At 43.8% G+C, this 23,687-nt stretch overlaps 1 protein-coding gene across 5 annotated transcripts in view; it reads left to right on the top strand.

Moving 5' to 3' along the window:
* The window catches only part of PIDD1 (p53-induced death domain protein 1), a 63,296-nt gene that overhangs the window by 6,092 nt on the left and 33,517 nt on the right, over positions 1-23,687 (top strand). For all 5 annotated transcript variants that reach the window (XR_015058584.1, XR_015058583.1, XM_085882920.1 and 2 more), the window contains 9 exons: positions 707-931; positions 1,470-1,521; positions 3,054-3,255; positions 3,378-3,518; positions 3,707-3,889; positions 3,995-4,142; positions 13,013-13,148; positions 14,525-14,675; positions 16,818-16,941. Coding sequence is in view for 3 of the 5 variants with exons in the window: in XM_085882920.1 (XP_085739046.1) it covers positions 707-931; positions 1,470-1,521; positions 3,054-3,255; positions 3,378-3,518; positions 3,707-3,889; positions 3,995-4,142; positions 13,013-13,148; positions 14,525-14,675; positions 16,818-16,941 (1,362 nt within the window). In the remaining 2 variants the exon portion in view is untranslated. The remainder of the gene's footprint in view (positions 1-706; positions 932-1,469; positions 1,522-3,053; positions 3,256-3,377; positions 3,519-3,706; positions 3,890-3,994; positions 4,143-13,012; positions 13,149-14,524; positions 14,676-16,817; positions 16,942-23,687) is intronic.

Raw genomic sequence — 23,687 nt, 5'->3', positions numbered from 1 at the left:
CATCTTCACTCTTTAATTTCTCTTTTTTGCTGCCTTTGGAACAAACTGCCACACTCTTTTCAATCCCACTCTTCCCTCCAGGTCTTCAAAACAGCTGTTCACTACCATCTCTTATCTTCCCCCATCCAAAACCACGATCTTTTATACCCCTGCTAATCCACCCCAAACCCACCTCCTTCAAATTCCCTGATTTCCTTCCTGAAAGCCCCTGTCATGTAAGGACCTGAGAGTCCCTGTGGTGTGCATCTTGTTTACCCTGTGTACCCCACCCCATCCCTCTCCCTTCCACATATCTCATGTTTCTGTTCCACAGTTTTTTCCTTCCCTTTCCCGCCCCTCTTGTTTCCTGCTCTCCTCGTTGTATGTTCTGTGTGTTAGCTCTCATACGAGCCTCGACATTGTACACACACACACACACACACACACACACACACACACACACACACACACACACACACACACACACACACACACACTTGGTCTGATTTACTTTCTGCACTTGCCACATGTGTATGCACTATATTATCAATGTATATTGTCATTATGCAATAACCCACCAAGAACCAAACCAAGCGATGGTCATCATATTTCTTTGCATTCTTAAATTAAAGTGGAATCACTGTCTTTGTCGCCAATGTAATGATACATTTGTCCCTTTCTTCCTTCTGTGCCATATAATACTTAATGTCATATGATCTCTGTGCAGCTCAAATCCACAGTCTTACCTCTCTGTTGCTCCACACCAATAAACTTGTCTCAGTGGCCTCAGAATTGGCCCTTTTGCCTCGTCTGCACCGCCTCGATCTGCGGAATAATGACCTTCGCCAGTTGCCATGGGCCTTTCAAGATGCCTCATTCATTAAGGTGGAAGGCAACCCCATTGGACACCCAGATAACCCCATTGGGCACCCAGAAAACACCAGCAATGAGGGTGAGGGAATATGTACCAACTTCTCAGTGTTGTTTTGTAATAGCTAGGCTACTTTAGATGATGATCTACATGGGGCAGTGCGTACATGCATGCAAACATGTTTTCAACATTTAAGTTTGGCATGTTCAAAGAATGCATCCAATTGCAAAAAAATGTATACTTTTTCATAGTTTGTTGGAAGGATAGTGAATTGAGTTGGGTTGGATGAATGTTTCGAAAGAAGGGGTAAATTGGTGCTGATTATTATTATTTTTTTTTTAATTCCTTTACAAATCATTTGCTTGTTTCTTATTTAGAGTAAAGTGAACAGAAAGAGCTGATCCCTTAGCTTTTTATGGATTTATTGATATAGTCCAGACAGTAACAAACCAATTAATCCAGTGTGCATTTTTCAACTATGCCAGGTTCGAAAGGATAATGACAGGACCAATATATTTTCTTGATTTGTCACAGAAAATTTTTGTTTTTGTATGCTATTTTTTTGTATGTTGTATGCTATTGATCAAGAATAGCTGTAAGGGTCACTTTCTTTTGACAGAACGAATCGTACACAAGATGCACCGAATCAATTTGAACATTCACGATGCAAGGTAACATGCATGGCATTCCAACTGACAGGTCGACCGATTACCTTGTGCCTTTTTATTTATTTATTTTTATATAAATATAATCTTCGCCATTTTGAGTGCTGCTAACTGGTAACCAAAACATGGAAACTTAGGCAAATTTTCAAATTTTGGAATTTTTGAAACAAACTAAAAAGGAGGCTCAAAACGTATGAACTATAGGGAGGAAAAACGTATTGTGAATGACCATGGCTGTGATTTTACAACAATTTCACAATGCTTCTCATAATTTTAACACCCCTAGTTAAGCCCACTTCCTTGTTGGGTTGGTTGGGGAATGTTTTTGAACCGGCTGGCCAGGCCTGACGTTTGACTGAGGGTAGCAGAGATTAGTAATTTGTTCAGGGTGCTGACCATAACTCACTAATATGGGACTTTCAAAATGACGTATGAATGCTAATGAGGCCTTTTGCGTATGTGCTGTTTGTGTGTGTTTTCAGTGACCCGGTTATGCTAGCTGGGGAACTTTTAACCTACCATTGCTTGTGCAAAATTTGTGCATGAAATGATATTTTAAACATAATTTTTGCATTGAAATGAAAAATGGCAATTTCAAAATGGTCAATCATAATTATTCTTATCCTGAATGCAAATCGGACTTTAAAAACATAGGAAATACGTGACATCTCAAAGGATGAGAGGAGTCGAGTTCCTCCTTCCCCTTCCTCTTAGTGGCTACCACTTCCTATTAATGGAAGCAAGCAGGAGCACCCTTGCGCACGCACGCAAGCACGCACACACACACACACACACACACACACACACACACACACACACACACACACACACACACACACACACACACACACAAACACACACATTTTTCGCCTAAACAGTGCAGAAATCAAGAAAATGACCAAATGCAAAGATCTTGGAAGCTGAAGAAAAACCATCCCGAGCAATATGACTTCAAACTAACTACAGTTGGAAGCTGTCCGGGGCTCGGTGATGATCCTGAAGAGAGCTCTCGGCACAAAACATTGATAACTAGAACGGCACCCGGTAGAGCACATACCTCCGCCCCGTAATGCCTGATCCACGAGAACATATCTGGCTCAATAAATTTTTGAGATATCGTGCTATATATCGTTTTTGAGCTCCATCTCTCAATAGTGAAGAATCGCTTCAGAAATTCTAGTAGTCTGATCCGGATTCGGATCTTCACCAAAATCGAATCAGTTCGTTCGTCCTTGTCACACACCCAACCTGTCCTTCATCCAAATCCGTCCACAACTTTTTGAGACATTCTATATTCAGACAGACAAACAAACAAAGACAAACAAACAGACAGAAAGGGGTGAAAACATAATTTCCTTCACCTTCGGTGGCGAAGGTAATACGTGTAATAGGTTTCACTTGCATGTAATCAGTGGTTTGACTTACAAATTGAGCTCCCCCACTTACTTACTTACCCCCACTGAATTTTTTTTCCTGCAGTACAATGGTACCCTTGAATTCTTCGTCGTGTGTCATGCATGATGTCCACTCGGTTGCAGCTTTACAGTCCTCCCTGTAGGACTTCTTGTCCAGCTGCCCGAAGGTATGGAGCTACGGTTCCCAGCAGGTGCAGTGAATGAGGATATGAGAGTGGAGTTCCACCTAAGGCCACCGACACCTATCAGTGTTCTTCTTCGGGAACATGACTTCCTCCTTAGCTATGTCCTTGAAGTCCAACCACACGGTTGTCAATTCTACAAGGTACAGTGAAAGGAGAACATCGAATGTGAATCGGATGCTCTAAAGCACAACTGATCATTTGTTTATTTGTTTTGCTGTTGCTGTGCATGATGTGATCCATTTGATGGAGATTGTTTGTGCAGAATGTCAGGATCCGAATTATCTACGAGGCATCTCACATTGATGATGGGAGAGAGGTTGTTATCAGGACCTTTGATGGAGAATCGTGGACTGACTTGAAAACTGAAATTGAAACTGTCAGAAAGAAATCGATGCCTTGCCAAGTAAGCATGAAATAAAAGAATGTTTGATTTATCATCAGTGATTTTATAACTGCTGTTGGAGGTGGATGCGGAAGGAGATATTCTGAATGACTTTTCATTTAGGTTGGGAATTTTATTGTCATGATGTATTCATAATGATAGTAACCTCTTCACCGTGTTTACCTTATCTCTCTACTATACCCACCTAGGAGATGTCCATAGCCAAAACCTATGTTTCTCATTTTTCTTCTTTTTTACTCATCTCCCGGCTGGTGCAAGATTCGTGCCATGTTCCTTCAGCCGGCATGGTGCTGTACAGCACTGTGGAGCCCATGGTGACTGTTGATTTCCCCCCAGATGCTGTGCATGACACATTGACCATACATCTTCAGGTTTGCAGATAAACCCGTCCTAAGAAGGAGAGAAAAAAAAGTTCCTTATTGGCAAAGACTCCGAATGTCAATGAAATTACATTTCTTAGCCTTTCTTTTCCACAGGTGCTGCCTCTTGAGGCAACTACAGTTGGTGAAATAATTATGGAAGAGGAAATGCTGACAAGCCCTCTGGTTTTGCTCTCCAAAACCATTCCCTACAACTTCTTGAAGCCAGTCCGTATCAAGATACCTTTACCATTGGGCCTTGACGGTAACATTTTATGTCACTGTTGTGAGGAGCTTGTGCCTGTGAATGTGAAGTGGTCGATTTAGGAAAGGGAATCATGGGATTAATATATTAAAACTGTCTTGATATTTACCCCACACACACAAATTGAAAAGCAGGATTAAGCAATTGGTTAATGTCAGTCCGTCCGTCTGTCCATCCACAAACGTCAGTTTTGATTGAAGAACAACTTAATTTCAATTGAATGTTATAACTTGAACACAAATTGTGACATGAATTTGAAAACAAACTTGTAGTTTCGCTGTACTTTGGCAGCACTGAATTCATCCCGATCTCACATGCGTAGAGAGGAGTGAGCTAATTACTTTTGCCTGTCTGGCAGTCAAACTTAATTGACAATCATTCCAAACAGGAAACATGGTGTTTTTAAGGATGTCATAAAGAACAAAAACAACAGTCACGAATAACGAATGTAACTTGTTAGATCGGGGATGTAGACACTGCAAAAACGGTGGTAAAACCTGGAATTAATTTGTATACGACCTTAACAATCTTCATTTTATTTCAATTTCATTATATACTTGAACACTGTCGAACACAAATCGCCTTTTTATTGCTTCCAATAACCTACAGTTTTGCAGTACTTGTACATGTTATATAAGGTGGTGTATAAGACAGCTTCAATAGCACTAAACTTACTGATTTTTATTTTTTAATATGACCTTTAAAATCAATATTTTATTTAAATTGAATTATATACTTTAACACTGTGTGGTGTAACGAGTTCTCTGAACTCTCGAATTTAATCACTTTTTTCTGTATTACATACTTTTTTGAATTGTTCTTTCAGAGTCAGTAAGGCTGATGGGGAGCTTGTAGAATCTGGATAATAAGTGTATGCTTGAATATCAGCATATATGAAAAATAATTGCATATATAAACGTCATCGTAAAGCTTTAAAAACTGAAAATATTATCAACTCAAACACGACAGTATTTTGTGTTTTATTGGCATTGGTACATTAAGCTTTAAGTCCGAATTTTTTACATGTCTGGTACTGGTTGTACGTTCAAAACAACGTTGTTCATCAAGGGTGCTGAAAGGGTGTTTTATGACCCTTCATGGTAAAGGGTCGTAAAACAACGTTTTTCAACACAATCAAAATGGACACGGCAATGAAGCGTTGAGCATACACACATGAAAAGAAGATTGAGATTATCGCATTTTCAACTCTAGTAAGAACCAGTAATGGACATATAATAAATTTGGACTTAACACGAGGACTTTGATGTGAATGGTAAAGAATGAGGAAATAATTGTTCAGAGTGGGAAAGGTTTGTGAAGAAGATCGGGAGCGGAAGACGGGCTTTTTACCCAGACATAGAAAACAAACTTGGCATGGAGTTTAAACAGATGTGGTTCGTGCTCAAGGACTGAAAATGTATTTAGTATTTGTTTCCGAGGTACGGACAATTAAAATTGCAATGACATAAAAAAAATGCCATCTATGCACCCAATCTGAAGAACATGTACCATTCTATGCACGTCATGGCCTTTTGAATTAGTAGAAGCACATATGTCAGACTTTATGAATATATGCGCATATGGAAAATACATGCAAATCTACTCCACTAAATCTAAAATTAGGTGCATACGCTTATTATCCAGATCCTAGTGTATCACATGTAGACAAAGACATTAATAGACAATGGACTGTTCATGCGACATATCATCTTCTATTCACTTGGTTTAAATTCCTGCTTTCTCCTCTTACCAAATTTGTCTTTTTGTGTTTGTTTTTTTAAGCTGTGTAATTCCCAAAGCCAAGTGCTTATATCTGCTTTTGTCTGTCTTTCCCCGATCTACACAACCATGTCTATGTCCGCATATCCCCATTTGTTTGCAATTTTGACAGTTTGAATTTTGGCAAAACTGGAACTGTAAACCAGGGAGATTATATTTTTTGTGGCACGTGTTGTTTGTTAGTATTCTAGACTTCTGATAAATAGTAATTAATTTTTACAAGACTTAACAGAAACCTTTGTGGTGGTCATTCTAGATTTGTCGAACCACTACCCAACTCTAATTTTAAATTTATCAGATGGGGTCAAAAACAAGAAGAACATCTCTTCTGTTGTTAATTACTCAAGCCTAGGATATCACTAAAAATAACTGATTAATTACCTTTCAAAATGAATTAACAATCCATTGTGCCAATCTTGAAAATCATATTTTGATGGGTTGTCATAATTGCCAGAGCAAATTTTTAAAAACCCACATTTTTGACAAGGCTACCTTCTTTAAGCCTCCTCCGATAGGATTTTCATGATGTGAGTTTCATGGATAGAGAGTAGAATGGAACACATTTCCTTAATATACACTCTACCCCTAAATGGTGATGATCAAGGTTGTATGGCGATCCAAAAAAAAATGGCCATCATTGGATCGTGGGCACTGGAAGAGGCTTACCCTTGGTGATGACTTTGTGATCGCAGATATCTAGTTTCTAATTGCTTCTCTTCATTTTCAATGAAAACCTTTTAACAGTGAATAGAGTTCCCTCAGTTATCTTGTACATAGATTGTGATTGAAGAACACAAATTATGATGCACTGTACAAATTTAATGTCGTGCAGAGGAACTGAATCCAAGCCTTTAAGGTGATTCAATAATCAGACAGCAACAATTGAGGTTGTAAAGTGCACAGGTCTCCCATCATATCTATGAATGAGAGGTGTAAGGAATTGTCAGCCATGGGAAGTTCAGAATTATTGAGACAACTTTTGTCAAAATTGTTGACAGAGGTATTCCAACTGCCATGGAAAAACGATGGAGCGATGATTCAGGTGTGAACCTTTCTTTAAGCAAGAGAGAGAACTGAGGATTGAGAGGTGTATATACATGAATGGAGGGGATGGGCTTGGGATGACAGGAGAGGTAGGGATGTCAGAGTTTACAGGTGAAAATAATAGGCTAAATTTAAATCCAAAGTTTAGAGAACAGGATGGGATAAAGGGTCAGACACACAAACAGGAGCGAGGCACTGGAGAAGTTGGGTTTTTTGTTTAAAAAAGAAATGGTAATAAGAAGAAAAAATCATTTTGCGCCTAAACTGAGAATAATAAGTAAAAGGAATAAAAAATAAAATAGAGTAAAAAAAACTGAAAAGAGAAAGAACTGAAAAAGAGGGTGAAAAGGAAGAAAAGAAAACCTAGTGTGCAAAAGTAAGATTGAGGACAAGGAAAATATATGTGAATGGAAGGAAAAGAGAAACAAAAGTCAGATGGGAGAAAAATGAAGAAATACAATATGACGTTAACTTTATCCATCTATATATCTATCTATATTTCTATCGTTTTATTTATTTACTTACTTCCTTACTTACAGGAGCGAGGCTCATAGAAGAGCAAGGTAGAATTGACAGTGGCATGAAGAGGAAAGGTGAGAGGGAAAGAAACACTGAAACTAGGAAGTAAGATTGTTGTGGGGTTAGGAAAGGTTAATGAGGTAATAAAGGTCATGGAACAGAAATAGGGATGACACTAGATGGTGCACTGCTTGCTTGAAGCCCTGAAGGGAATAGTGAGACAGAAGAGCAGTACTCAATTGAGGCAATTGCACGGACAGAATAAGTAAGGAATAAAAGTTGAGGTGGGCCATCAGCTTAGATTTTGGAAGTTAAACTTGAAAAGGGGGATTAATGGAAGAATGAGTGCATCCTGGAGTAGATAGGGAGGGTTGGAGGACTGAGGGAGCAATGTTGGAGAAGAGGCAGTTAAAAAACGGAGACCACCTTCCCTCAATGTGAGAGCAACAGACCTTGAGCATTGGCCTGATCATGGGAGATTCCAATACTTTGAGATCTTTGGTTTCCACAGAATCCAGAAACGACAAATGCAATGCTTGGAAGCCAACACATAGAAAAGGGCAGTATGCCATTGAGCTGTGGAAAAAGGCATTGTAGACTGTGAGTACCTCTCCTTATCCAAGGAAAGACTTGGACCAACAGATGATGCCCAGTCTGTGGCTTGCTTTGGAGGCCAACTTTGCTGCATCGTCAACCCAGGATAGGTCATGGTTGATGGTTATAGGCCTGGAGGTTCAAGAAACTGAGCTCTTCCAGTGGATGACCAAGGGAAGAGATAGGTAAGTTAATTTGAAGATGATCCTTCCAGAACAATAGGGTGAGACTGAGAGCTTCCAGGATAGAAGGATATGTACCATTCATCACACCTGTGTCTAATCATTTCAAGATCAGGAAAGAGAGAGAGACAGCACGAGAGCACGAGCGCAGACACAGCTGCTACCTGCCTAGCAGAGGGATGGGGTACTCTATCACACAATGTGGAATCAACTGCAAAATGGAAAACAGGCTTTTCCAGAGCATCACAGAGGTCATTTATGCAGATGAAGAATAAGACTAGGCCCAAAATACTGCCTTGGGGAACTCCAGCCTCCACTGGGAGAGAGGAGGATAGGGTTCCATTGATGGCAACGTGGTCCTAGCATGAGTCGAGGTAGTCAGAAATTGAGCAATTAAGGTGGCCTTCCTTGTTACAGTCAGAGCTTGCCAAGTAAAGTAGGATGCCAGACTGTTGGATGCTCGAGGTATGGCCAGGGAATGATTCTAACCTCTTCTTTGAGATTGCGGGCTTTCAGCCATTGGTGATGAGAGAAGCAGAAGCACGTACAGAGTTGTGACCAGGACAGATTTCAAACTGATTGTCAGAGGTCAGGCTGTTTCAAAACAGGAGAGGCATCAGAAGTAATTATAGATTCCATTGCTTTGCTTGTAATTGGAAGCAAGCTGACAAGTCTATAGTTGGTAGGGTCTGTTTATGCATCCTTGTTGATGGGAGTGGTGTTTATTGACTTGCATGCAAGGGGGATGTGGCCAAAGAAGGACAAACTGAATATGGAAGAAACAGGGGAAGCAAAAAAAGCCGAGAAGGATTTGAGAACGTCGACACTAATGCCATCTGAGCCTTGTCGCTAAAGCAGGATCAAGGCTTGACATAACTTTTTCTACATTTTCAGGTGAGGACAGTGGATATGTTAGGGTAAGATACCTTTTCAGGTGAGGACAGAATGGGATAGGTCTGTTGGATACAGGAGATTTGGAGGTAAAGACAGTTTAGGCATTCTGCCTTATCTCAGGAGGAGTTTGCAATAATGTCGTTTGAGGTGAGGGATTGGATGGAGTTGGAGCATACACTAGTGATGGACTTCACAAGGTGCCACCATGACTTTGAGGAAGGAGATTGGTTGGACAGTTCAGCCTTGAAGTTTGTAAGAGGGAAAGCCACCTCTCCCAAGTAATACACAAAAGCTGCAACAAAATATTGTTACGGATTCGGGTTTTGAGGTTCGCCCTGAGCGAAGGCGCTCTGGTCCTTCTCAAACGCCCGGTCCTGAGGCCACCGAGCACAGATAACTCCATGCTCTGGTGGGTTGCAAAGCAACCATGAACACCGATTGGTGCTGCCAATCCTGGCAGGGTGTCACTACTTCATGTGGTACCGTTTCCGGTGTATTGACCGCATCAAGCGAGTTTTGTGCCCTCGTTGTGTACTTGCGTTAACTTACCTGATCAGGTGCGGTCGAGCGGAGCTGCAAAGTACACACCGGCTAACAAGAGCAAATCTGTGGGGTAAAACTTCCGGGCTCGCATGATGTGCAGACTATGCTCGACCAATGGAGGACAGGACATGACAAACTGGGTACATTTACAACAAGCATATATATTTATAAAGCTAGGGCAAGGAAAAGCATATGTACAATAAGCAAAGGATTTTAATACACAGCCTTATGTAGAGCAGGGGAAAGCAAGGACTGATGAGGTGCGGAAAAATAAATGCAAGTATTTACCAAAACAAAGACGCAGGGCAGAGCTATTCCGATCCAACATTTACACAGGCTTAACTAATACTAACATGACAGGGGCTATCGGAATAATTCCCCGAAGAAGGTTGGAGAGCAATAAAGATGAAAAAAAAATTGAGGTTGTTGCGACTTCCTTGTTACCTCGTGTGGTCGACAGACCAACGCTTTCCAGTCACTGAGGAGGGGCAAACGGGGGGGGGGTGGGAAAATGAGGGTGTCTATTGTGCATGGTCGGAGGAAGTTGCAAAATGAGGGGTGCGGTGATTGGCAGATGAGGTGCAAAGAGGAATGTGTAAAGATGTGGGTCAGGGGGGTTTTGAAACAAAGAAAAGAACGTGTGAGAGAATAGGCCTAACGTGAGTGTAAAGAGTTCTGGACGTGTAAGTGTTTAACAAACTTAGACAGGTCTAGTGTCTCCTGCTCGCAGCGAGTTCCATTCCTTCTCTCAAGCTCTGCTCATTCTGTCAAGCTCCATTTACTCCATTCCCCTCTGCTCGCCCCGTTGTTCACCACACCATGACCCCAAGAAGAAGAAGGGAGCGCCAGTGAACTAAGCACCCCTTTATAATCCCCTGGCAGGGGTGGCACTTAAGAGCAGAACAGGCAGAGCGATGTGTGTTTTCCAGTGCCCTCATTGGTGTATGGACCAATACCCAAGCGCTAGCTCCGCCCATGCAAGGCTTTGGCAGCGGAAAGGCCCTCACATGCCCTGAACTTGGCCACGTGACAGCTCCTCGATTAACATGGTGCCGGGGCATTTAGTTGCACTCTCCGGCCACGAACAAGCGCCGGACACCCAATGAGGGTCATAATTGAATGGAACACGAGGTCTATCCACACAACATCAAATGGAATCCAGTGCACTCTTGTGCTTCTAGCTCGACGCTACAACGTCCAGACACGAGTATCGATCATGGTATAAGTCGCTCCCTTGTTCCGTTGATCCCAAAAGGCAGTGTTGACATTGGTGGTGATGGTGGTTGAGCGATGGCAGTGGTTGTGTCGCAATGAGCATACCGGTGAGCTTTCAGCATGGCGATTAATGGTGGTGGTGGTGGTGGTGGTGGTCATCGTTTGTTGTGTCAATGGTGAGTGTAGTTGAGCTGAAGTTGGGGTCCGATGGTGTGGGGGAAATGTTATGAAGGTGATGTGGTCTTCTTGGATATGTCTGTATCAGCTTTGCACATCTGTATTTGGGGATTTTCTCCCATTCTTCTTTGCAGATTTGCTCAAACTCTGTCAAGTTGGTGGGGGAGAGTCAGTGAACAGCAATCTTCAAGTCTTTGCACAGTTTCTCAATAGGATTCAAGTCTGAGCTTTAGCTGGGCCACTCCAGGACTTTCACATTCTTATCTGAAGCCATTCCAGTGTTGCTTTCGCTGTGTGCTTGGAGTCATTGTCCTGTTGGAATGTAAATGTTCACTTCAGTTTAAGGTCTTTTGCACTCTGAAGCAGGTTCTCCTCAAGGATTTGCCTGTATCCATTCATCTTTCCCTCTATCCTTACAAATCTCCTAGTCCCTGCCGCTGAAAAGCATCCCTGTAGATTGATGCTGCCACCACTATTCTTCACGATAGGGATGGTGTTAGATGGGTGATTAGTTGTGCTCAGTTTGTGCCAAATTGGGCACTTTGCATCCAGGCCAAAGAGTTCAATTTTCGTCTCATCAGACAACAGAATCTTTTGCTTCATGCTCTGATTCTTTCATGTACCTTTTTGAAAACTCTAGGCATGCTGTTATGTGCCTTTTTCTCAGGAGTGCCGACTGTCCACTCTCCCATGAAGCCTAGATTTGTGAAGTGCTGCAGAAGCTGTTGTCTTTCTGGCAGGTTCTCCCATCTCAGCCAAGGAACTCTGTAATTATGTCAGAGTGGTCATTGGGTTCTTGGCCCCATCCCTGACGAAAGTCCTCATCCTATTGCTCAGTTTGGTCAGACAGCCAGCTCTAGGGTCTGGGACATTCCATATTCTTCCCATTTACTAATGTTGGAGCTCACTGCACTCTTCAGAACTTTCAACACTCTAGAAATTGTTTTAAACCCTTCCCCAGATCTATCCCTCATCACAATTCTATCTCGGAGTTCTCCGGACAGTTTATTGAACTTCATGGTGGAGTTTCTGCTCTGACATGCACTTTCATCTGTGGGACCTTTTATGGAACGGTGTGCTTCTTTCTAAATCATGTCCAATCAATTGACTTGGCCACAGGTGACTCCAATCTAGTTGTAAAGATATCTCAAGGATGATCAAAGGCAATTGGATGTACATAAGAATTGGCCACAGGTGACTCCAATCTAGTTGTAAAGACATCTCAAGGATGATCAAAGGTATTTGGATGCATGTAAGCTCCTTTGCTATGAAGTGTCATAGCAAAGGATTTTAACACTTGTTGACTCAAGACACCTCAGCTTTTCATTTTTCATAAATTATTATAATTTCTAAAAAAATATATATATATTCCACTTTGACATTATGGGGTATTTTGTGTTGATCAGTGACAAAAAAATGATCTCAATTTAATCCATTTGAAATTCAGGCTGTAACACAACAAAATGTGAAAAAGTCAAGGGGTGTAAATACTTTCTGAAGGCACTGTATCTAATTGCCAAAATTAACAGTTGGAATTGGAGGTTTTAATTAACGGTGAAGGGACTGTCTCTAATAGCCAAAATTAACATTTGGAATCAGAGGTTTTAATTGACAGTGAACGCACTGTATCCCAGTCCCTCACTGGTATGTTCATTTCCCCAGCCCCCACTTCCCACCCGGCACCCCAATTTTCATTTCTTGGAACCGTGCCTGAGGTGAATCTATCACCATAATAGAGTATCTTTGAGAGCCCCCCACAAACATTTGGACAAATCTGAGAATTTCAAATTAGGTCAGCAAGATTCTTATCTCTTATAACAGAGCAAAGAGTGTTATTGCAGTCAAATTTATTTCTTTTATTCAAAGTGCAATATTAAACCTCCCCCTTAAACTCTTAATCATGTGAGAATGAAACACCCGCAGGAGCAACGTTGGATCGATGTCGTTTGCACTTAATGCATCGTGATCAACATGAGGAGGATTGGACTGACATTACAGACACCATAACATTGGAACTCACGCATGTCTGTGCAATCTTCGAAGTTATAAGTTTTTCTTGGTGAGCTTTATCTGCTGCATTCCACTGTTCCCATTTATTACATGATGATAATGTATCGCCATGATCTCTCTCTCCCTCTACCTCTCCCTCTCTCGCTCTCCTGTTCTCTTTCCTTTTCGCTCTCTCTGTCTCTTGATTTTTTGTTTTTTGTTTTTTGTTTTTTGTTTTTTCCTCGACAAGAGCAAGGCACATGGAAGAGCAAGGTAAAATTGACAACAGAGTAGCAGGGCAATAATTGGGCATGCACGAGAGAGAGAGAGAGAGAGAGAGAGAGAGAGAGAGAGAGAGAGAGAGAGAGAGAGAGAGAGAGAGAGAGAGAGAGAGAGAGAGAAGAGGAAGAAGAAGAAGAAGAAGAAGAAGAAGAAGAAGAAGAAGAAGAAGAGAAAAAAAACTGAAATAAGCAAGTAGGAGGGTTGGTTTAGGAAGGATGAATGGAGTTAATTAAGTTCAAGGGTTTCGGGTGGGGGGGGGTGTGATGATGCAAAGTGGGGGTGCACTGCCTGCTTTGAAACTCAAGAGGGACTGCGTCTTTTCCGAAATGATTAATGCCACTAAATTAGAGTTGCCAGTTCTATGGCCAATTTCTCCTTTGCGATGTATCTTATGCACAAACAGTTGCAAAATTCTCAAAGGAAATATTAGGGGAAAAATTACTCCCAATCTGGAAAATACATTGATTAATGTCCAAAGGCATTTTAACATCATCGCCAAGAACAATGATTTGACTTCTCTGATCCTGACAGTGTTTTCGGAGGTTATACACCCAGCAATGACAAAAGCTGATACTTAAGTAGTTAAAGTACGTTAGCTCATCCAATCCTCATGAAGGTTTTATATTATTATTATTTCCCCCCACATCTGCCAATGAAAACGTATTATTTACTGTAGGTACTTCAGGCATGATTTACTATGTGATGATGTATGTGAGAGATGTTTTGTTTTTCCTAATTTCTTTCTTTTTTTAATTCTCATTGAATTATCACTCTGTACCTCATTTTTAAAAAGTAGTGATGAAAACATCATTGATTAACAACAGCAAGTTAGCTACAATGAAGGAACAAGGTTTGAGACTTGCATTTATTTGCCCTTCACTGGGCTCTCACAAATTCAGCTCATGTTGACTGCCTTGACTTTTTTTTTCGAATCTTTTTTTTTTTTTTTGCTTCAGCTTAGCTTATCTTCAAGGATACATTTTCACAAGTATATGAAGAAGCATATTTTGCTTTAAATTTTCATATCAAAGAGATGAAGAGCCTCTTAAAGAATGACGTACCAAAATTTATATCACCATCATAATTAATCATGATGAATGTATGTAGATGTGTTGGCAGGCTGAGGGTGTACGCATTTTGATGGATGGCACATGTATCCACCAGGTACTGGCTGTGGTACACCACACGGGCATATGTGGGTGGCATTGCACGGAAGGTGTTCGAGAAACTGCGCGTCTGGCATGTTTCTTTTCTGGTCATGCAGTTGCAACGAGACCCACAGCAGGTGCTATTGCAATGTCTGCCATCTGGAAAGGTTTGTTTTGATGCAAACTGTGTAAAACCTTGCATCCTATCATATGTGAACAATGGACATAAATTTGAAATGTAAGAAAAAACATGCGAGCTGGAATATTAATGGCAGAAGAACACTCAGAGCATGCTATACGTTTTTAAATGTAATTAATAAACTCACTGACGTGCCCTTCCTAAAGATAGATTGATGTAGAAAAAAACAACTCATTTTCTCTCTTCACTCGATCTTACATTTTATAATCAACTTAATTGTGTTCATATTTATCCCCACGCTTTAAAAAAGAAAGAAAGAAAAGTAATTGGCTCTGTCCTTCTGTCTCTGTCTGTCTCTCCGTCTGTTTGTCTGCCTGTCCGTCATGCTATCTCCTGAACGGTTTTGCAGAAATTCACCAAACTTGGTAGTTATGATTACCACACGGTAAGAAGGTGGAGAAGAGAGCAGTTTAATTTTTGGCCCAACCCCCTGGGGCCTTGGGGCAGGATCAATAGGTCAAATACCAAAAAAATGCAATTATGGGCACATTTTTAACCATTTTTTAAAAATGAACGTTTGTATATACAATCAATATTGGGGGACACATGAAATATGCAACGTTTTTCAAATCCTTTTTGATCCCCGATTCATGCCCCATGAGGTGGGGATTTGGATTCACTGGGTCAAAACAGAAGATTTTGAGTCACCGGTCAGCATATGATATTGGGTCATTCCTGATGGAACTTTTTGCCATCTTTCAACTTTGCTTTTGATGGGACACATTTGTGATGGCACACCATTAACTTCGCTCTCGTTTTGTTTTTTTTCTACTTTGCGTATCATTAAAAGGAATTGTCATATTTTGGGTCTTGAATAATAAACAAACAAAATTGAAATTTTAAAACATTAAAACAATTGTTCTCATTAATATGACATTTTCAGCAATTGCTGTTTCCAAGTATTACGTTCAACATGCATTGTCATAATAAAACAATATCGTTCAGTCAGAAGGCAATGCATGTTGAAGGAGCTCAACAACAATTTTCAAAGGATAAAAGTCACTGATTTCTAAGTTGTGCACAGTTCTTGGTCATGGCACCAGTTTCTTTGCTATGAGGGGGGAGCCTCATGCTGCTACACTGACATCTTTGCCAGGAGGTAAAAAAAAACGCTTCTTGATAGAAGTCTGTCAATACTGAAAGTCCTGTTTTTATCCTCCGCCGCGTGGTAGAAGGGGGATGTTGTTGTCACCCGGGTCGTCCGGCTGGCTGGGCGTCAACATTTATAGCTGTGAGTGCGATAACTCATTATGTGTTCGCCATATCGATTTGAAATTTGGGTCACACAATTAGCACCTGAAAAGGAAGAACCCTATTGATTTTGGGCGTGGCCAGATCCAAGATGGCCGACTGGGGCGGTCGTCCAGCTGGCTGGCTGGGCGCCAACATTTATGGCATCAACATTTATAGCTGTGACTGCGATAAGTCATAAACTGTTCGCCATATCGATTTGAAATTTGGGTCACACATGTACCACCTGAAAAGGAAGACCCCTATTGATTTTGGGCGTGGCCAGATCCAAGATGGCCGACTGAGGCGGCAAAAAAGTTTTTTTCGCCATATCGATTTGAAATTTAGCTCACACATGTACCACCTGAAAAGGAAGAACCCTATTGATTTTGGGCGTGGCCGGGTCCAAGATGGCCGACTGGGGCGGTCGTCCGTCCAGCTGGCTGGCATGGCGTCAACATTTATAGCTGTGGGTGCGATAACTCATAAACTGTTCGCCATATCGATTTGAAATTTGGGTCACACATGTACCACCTGAAAAGGAAGAACCCTATTGATTTTGGGCATGGCTGGATCCAAGATGGCCGAATGGGCAGCCATGTTGAAAAAAATGTTTTTTGTAATAAATGGAAAAACGCTTATCTGATTTCAATTATTTTTCAATGGCGGTGGATTCCCCATCTCTGATGGTATATTTATGGATTGGAGTAAGCGGCTTGGAAATTCTCCGGTGCCTGAGAAAGTTGTAGTCACTTTAACTTAAGCGTTAACTTACCAAATTTAGAACCTATCTTTTTTTTCTGATTACTCAGGAAGTTGTTTGTTACTTAACTCCAGTGAGAAACACCAGAGACATTTAAGATGTGACACTGTGCCACAGAGTAAAGAGACACAGTTGACACTTCGAGTGCAATATTACGGTCCTGAGCCTTCTGATTTTGTGGACATGATCGAAGGAGAAGGCTTTTATGCTGCTCTTGAAGGAAACATTCAACTTGTGTCAGGTATGTTTCCCTTGGTATCGGTAAGCAAACGATTCAGAAATGTGAACTACATTGTTCAATGTCTTATGTCAGGTAGACAGTGGATGAACTCACTTTATTTTGTTTCTGAGTTGATTTAATTACAGAGATGAAATGTGAAAGAATTTAAACAATCAGTGTCCACTGCCCATGCACCCAAATCCTGCTCTGCTGCTCTTGCATCTCCTCTGCCTGCCACCTAAGGTCTGTCTTCCTTTGGCCACCTGTCATCTGCTTGGACGTAAACAAATGTCGCCTCCATCCACAAGAAGGGTGTGAAACGGATCCTCTCAACTATAGACGTGTAAGCTTACTTCCCATTATATGAGGTCATGGAATTCCGTAATGCTCATGGGGTGAAGTCTTTCCTGTTTTCAAAGATTTGTGACCATCAGTTTGGATTCCTTCCTGGTCACCCAACTCACAGCATGCTGCTACTGCTGTTCTCAACAATGGTTGGAGGCCCTAAATCTGAAACAAGGGGTCAAGACCATCTCCCTGGACTTATCACGAATTTGTAATATTGACACAATCTGGCATCCTGCTCTGCTTTCCAAGCTTACTGCCTGTGACATACACCACCGACCTTCATACCTGACTTTGTAACATCCTTCACTCATGCAGTCAATGCATTCCTATCAATATGACCCTCACATCTCTCCCAGTTGAAGCTGGAGTGCTCCACTGCAGTCTTGGGACAAGTCTTGTTCCTAATCTATGCAAGTGGCATCTCCGATGGTTGGCAAAGCCTTCTCCTACTCCATATCGGCCATCCATATCTAGTGCCCAACTGTGTCTGCAGATGTCCTTCTGCAGTTGGGTTACTTTTTATTAGGAGCTTCGTGGCAGGATTTCAACTCTGGCCACCGGAAAACCCTTTATTCGGCAAAACATACGAAAAGCACAAAAACATCTGAAAACTCCCTCCGTGGGAATAACTCCTGTGCAGCTGCCCTTCACAGGGCAGCTCACCGGATGATGGGATTGGAGCAAAGCCTTTGGGACCCCCCCAATTTTTGATGATATGAGGGAAACCACGGGGTATCCTTCCTGGGTCAGATTGCGGTAGTGTGTGTCGGGGTGGTGCTGAGGTGTCGTCCACCAGACGGCGGTCTCTTTGGGTTAACCTGAGGTGGTCCCTTCGTGTAGGTGCCTGGGATGTCCTATTAAGAGAGGATGATCACCTGTCTCTGTCATCATCTGAGCTCAAGCGTTTGGACATCTGTATTGCAGCACTTTCTGAGATTCGGAGACTGGATTGTGGCGAGATCATGGTGGGTAGAGTAACGTAATATTGGTCTGGTAAATCTGATGGCTACCATGCCCAAGGAGTTGCTGCAGCTATGTCCAATAAGCTGACCCCAATGATAATTGAGGTAACACCGGTCAAGGAGCGTATTATGAGACGAAGGATTCATCACTCCTTGGGTGTCATTTCCATGGTCTCTGTCTCTGCTCCGACTGAGGCGAGTGCTCTCACCGTGAAAGACGCATTATATGCCATGCTCGAGTCTGTGGTTGATCAGTGCCCCAGACGAGATACTCTTCTAGTCTTGGGGGATTTCAATGCATCGACTGGAACTGATCAGGATGGTTATGAGACGTGTGTTGGTCCCCATGGGTCTGGAACTGTGAACCAGAATAGCACTCATTTCCTTGACTTTGCAAGAAGTCATGGACAGGGTGGCTGGTTCATGGCTTCAGCACCCATAGGGTCATTGCTGGACTTGGTATTCCAACGATGGTGGTGTGGCAAAGGCGATTGACCTTGTGCTCATTGATGGTCGCTGGAGGATAATCCAGAAGATGGCTCGTTCATGGCTTCAGCACCCACAGGCTCATCGCTGGACTTGGTATTCCAACGATGGTGGTGTGGCAAAGGCGAATGACCATGTGCTCGTTGATGGTGGCTGGAGGATAATCCAGAACTGCAGGGTCTACCAGAGTGCTCAGTTCCTCAAAACTGACACAGGCTTGTTGTAGCAACTCTGAAGTTTCAGCTTAAATCCAGAATGATATCATCCCAACCTAGACTGGATGTTGGCAAGCTCAAAGATGAGAGGGTAGCTGAGGAGTTCACGAACAGGCTGAGTGGAGATTTGGAGGGCCTGGGTGCTTTGGGGGATCCTGAGGAGTTGTGGATTGCCTTCAAGACTACTGTCCGTGATATTGCCGGTGGATGTCTTGTAACTCCCTGTCGGGTGAAGAATAATTTTGTCTCTCAAGGGACACTGGATACCATTGATCAGAGTCGCAGGGCCAGGCTGAATGGAAGAGCTGAGCTGTTCAGGGAGCTGGGGCGTAAAACTGGACATGCGCTAAGGGGGAACAAGGAGGCTAATGTGCAAAGAATCTCTGAGGGGGAAGAGGATCACCTGTGGTCAAGTGCTTCTCATCCTGCTTACAGCGTAATTTGTGCATTGTGTTCCTTCAAGCCCATCCCTCAGTGTACTGCAGTGAGAGCAGAGGGTGGTAGGCTCTTGACAGAGGAGTCCGAAGTGAAGGCCCGCTGGGCCGATTACTTTGAGCGGCTGTACCAGGCTGATCCACTAGTTGTCGAGTTGGATGTCAGGTCAGGTCAGGTATGCGAGCATGTGCCAGAACAGCGTGTCGTTCCGTCCACTTTCCGCCGGTACTCCAGGGGCCTCCGTCTGGCCATCCCCATCTCCTTGAGATGATGGTCAACCTGCTGCAACCACGAGGCATGTGGTCGGCCCACTGGCCTCCTCCACTCAGTGGACTCGCTCACTGAGAGAATCTGGTGAGCAGGATCAGCGTCAGGAAAACGAGCCACATGTCCATACAGCCGCAACTGATGCTCACGGACTATGCAGGTAACAAATCTCATCCGAGTCTCTCACAGCAACCGCTCGTTGGACACAAAATCCGACCAGCGATAGCCAAGGATTCTGCGAAGAGACCTGGTACGAAAGGAATTAAGTCTCCGTCTCAGATCCTTGGTCAGAGTCCAAGTCTCGCATCCATAGAGCAAGACTGGAAGTACCAAGGACCTGAAGACTCGGACTTTCGTCCTCCCGCACAGGTAGGGGCAGCGCCACACCCCATGATCCAGTGAATCCATGACTCCCCAGGCCCGACCCAGACGTCTATTGACCTCTGACTCACAGCCAGCAGAACATGAATATCACTGCCAAGGTAAGTGAATCTCTCCACGACCTCAACATCCTCACCACAAACAGACACAGACAGGACAGCAGCATCCAAGATGTCACCTGGATCTTAGTTTTGACCCAAGAAACCCATAATCCCAGCGGCTCTGACTCCTCATTCAGAACCTCGAGGGCCCCCAAAAGGATATCTACAGTCTCCGCAAACATCCGCATACATTCCCAAACAATGCACCTCAGCTTGATCTCTCCGACATCCTCCCTAAGATCCAGTCCATACAAGTGCTGAAAAGTGTGGGGGCCAGTACACACCCCTGACGAACTCCAGTAACAACTGGAAATAAGTCAGAGATGGTACCACCACGCTTCACAGCACTTTCAGTACCAGAGTAGAGTTCAGACATCAGATCGATCAGTTTTGGTGGCACCCCACGAAGACCAAGAATCCTCCAGAGGACATCCGGATACACTGAATCAAATGCTTTACAGAGATCAACATAGGCTGCAAGCAGCCCCTGCCGAAACTCTCATCTGCGTTCGGTGAGGACACGAAGAGCAAAGATACGGTCAATCGTTGACCTCTTTGGTGTAAAGCCTAACTGCTCTGGATGGTCGTGCTCAAGCAGATGGTGGCGAACCCTATCAAGAATTATCCGAGCAAAGGCCTTGCCCGGCACTGAGAGCAGCATCACCCCTCGGTAGTTGTTGCAGTCTTGGCGATCACCCTTCCCTTTCCAGAGAGGAACAACAAGGCCCGTCTTCCAATCAGTTGGGATGATGCCTGTGTACAAAACTGCATGCAACGGCATGAGTGCAGCATTTCCACCAGCCTTGAGAAGTTCAGCATGGATGCCACAGATCCCTGGAGCTTTGCCCCTTTTCAACTGGTTCACCGCAGCCCGTGTTTCCACAAGCGAAGGTGGACCACAGTTGATTCGAGGGTCAGCAAAAGGGATTGTAACACCCTTGACGTCCAACTCGACAGCTGGGGGATCAGCCTGGTACAACCGCTCAACGTAACCGGCCCAGCGGGCCTTCACTTCAGACTCTTCTGTCAAGAGCCTACCACTCTCTGCTCTAACTGCAGTGCTCCAAGGGATGGGCTTGGATGAACGCAATGCACGAATTCCCCTGTAAGCGGGATGAGAATCACCTCTCCACAGGTGATGCTCTACCCCCTCACAGATTCCTCGCACATAGGCTTCCTTGTCCACCCTCAGTGCACGTACAGTTTTACGCCTCAGCTCCCTGAACAGCTCAGCTCTGCCATTCAGCCTGGCCCTGCGACTCTGGTCAATGGTATCCTGTGTCTCTTGAGAGACAAAATTCTTCTTTGCCCTGCGGTGAGTTCCAAGACATCCACCGGCAACATCAAGGACGGTGGTCTTGAAGGCACTCCAAAACTCTTCAGGACCCCCCAAAGCACCCAGACCCCCAAGTGTCCACTCAGCCTGTTCGCAAACTCCTCAGCTACTCTCTCATCCCTGAGCTTGCCAACATCCAGCCTAGGCTGGGATGGTACCATTCTCCAGGATTTAAGGTAAAGCTTTAGAGTTTCTACAACAAGCCTGTGGTCAGTATTGAGGAACTGAGCACTCTGGTAGACCCTGCAGTTCTGGATCATCCTCCAACGACCGTCAATGAGGACATGGTCAATCTCCTTTGCCACACCGCCAGCGTTGGAATACCAAGTCCAGCGATGAGCTTGTGGGCGCTGAAACCATGAACCAGCCACCCTAAGTCTTTGACTTCTTGCAAAGTCAAGGAACTTAGTGCTATTCTGGTTCATAGTTCCTGACCCATGGGGACCAAAACACACCTCATAACCATCCCTATCAGTTCCAGTCGATGCAATGAAATCCCCCAAGACTAGAAGTGTATCTCGTCTGGGGCACTGATCAACCACAGACTCGAGCGTGGCGTAGAATGCATCCTTCACGGTGAGATCACTCGCCTCAGTCGGAGCATAAACAGAGACCAGGGAAATGACACCTAAGGAGTGACGAATCCTTTATCTCATAATACACTCATTGACCGGTGTTACCTCAATTATCATTGGGGTCAGCTTATTGGACACAGCTACAGCAACTCCTTGGGTATGGTAACCATCAGAGCGACCAGACCAATTGTAGGTGTAACCACCCACCATTATCTCGCCGCAATCCTATCTCCGAACCTCAGAGAGAGCTGCAATCCCGATGTCCAAACCCTTGAGCTCAGATGATAACAGAGACAGGTGATCATCCTCTCTTAGGGATAGGACATTCCAGGCACCTACCCGAAGGGACCGCCTCAGGTTAACCCAAGGAGACTGCCGTCTGGTGGACGACACCTCAGCACCACTCTGACACACTCTCCCGCATTCTGACCCAGGGTTGTTACCCCGTGGTTTCCCTCCTATCATCAAAGATTGGGGGTCCTGAAGGCTTTGCCCCAATCCCCTCATCCGGTGAGCTGCCCTGCGAAGGGAAGCTCCATAGGAGGTACTCCCACGGAGTGGGTTTTCAGATTTTGTTGCGTTTTTGTGTTTTGTGGAATGAAGGGTTTTACGGTGGCCGGAGTGCAAATCCTGCCACCAACCTCCTAATAAAAAAGTAACCCAACTGCAGCAGGACGTCCGCAGACAGAGTTGGGCACTAGATATGAATGGCCGTTGGCTCACAAGGAGCTCCTCCGCCCTTTGACAGGTTTTGTTTTTAATCCTGCTGGGTGTCCATATCCAAACACCATCCTCACCAGAAAACCTGGTGGGGGAGACGGTTTAGTCGCCGACAACCCGACCATGGAACAGGTTAGTACAGGTTTACATGGTACCTGTAGCAGGTCACAGATCTAACCTGACCTGACATGGATGTCATGGGTGTTACTATCCCTATTGCTGATCCTGCAATCAACTGTGGTCCACCTTCATTTGTGAAAACAGACTGTGATGAACTGGTTGAAATGTGTAAAGCTCCTGGCATCTGTGGTATCAATGCTGAACTTCTCAATGCTGGTGCAAATGCTGTACTCGTGTCGTTGCATGTAGTTCTGTGCTCTGCCTGGAACACAGGCATCATCCCAATTGACTGGAAGAAGGGACTTGTCGCTCTCTGAAAAGGGAAGAGTGATCGCCAAGACTGTAACAACGACCGAGGGGTGACGCTGCTCTCAGTGCCGGACAAGATCTTTGCTCAGATAATTATTGATGGGGTTCGCCACCATCTGCTTCAATACCAGCGTCCAGGGCAGTCAGACTTTACACCAACGATGTCAACGATTGACCATATCCTTGCTCTTCGGATCCTCACCGAATGCAAACAAGAGCTTCAGCCGGGACTGCTTGCAGCTTATGTTGATCTCTGTAAAGCGTTTGATTCAGTGAATCGAGATGCCCTCTGGAGGATTCTTGGTCTTCGTGGGGTGCTCCCAAAACTTATCAGTTTGATGTCTGAACTATACTCTGGTACTGAGAGTGCTGTGAGATGTGTTGATTCTATCCCTGACTTATTTCCAGTTGTTACTGGAGTTTGTCAGGGGCATGTTCTGGCCCCCACACTTTTCAGCGCTTGTATGGACTGCATTCTGGGGAGGATGCCGGAGAGATCAAGCTGCGGTGTA

Source organism: Eptatretus burgeri, chromosome 5 (genome assembly GCF_056783735.1).
Source record: "Eptatretus burgeri isolate ZD-2024b chromosome 5, Ebu_testis_v1, whole genome shotgun sequence".
In the NCBI taxonomy this organism is placed as follows: Eukaryota; Metazoa; Chordata; class Myxini; order Myxiniformes; family Myxinidae; genus Eptatretus; species Eptatretus burgeri.
This window is presented reverse-complemented; position numbering and strand designations above follow the sequence as displayed.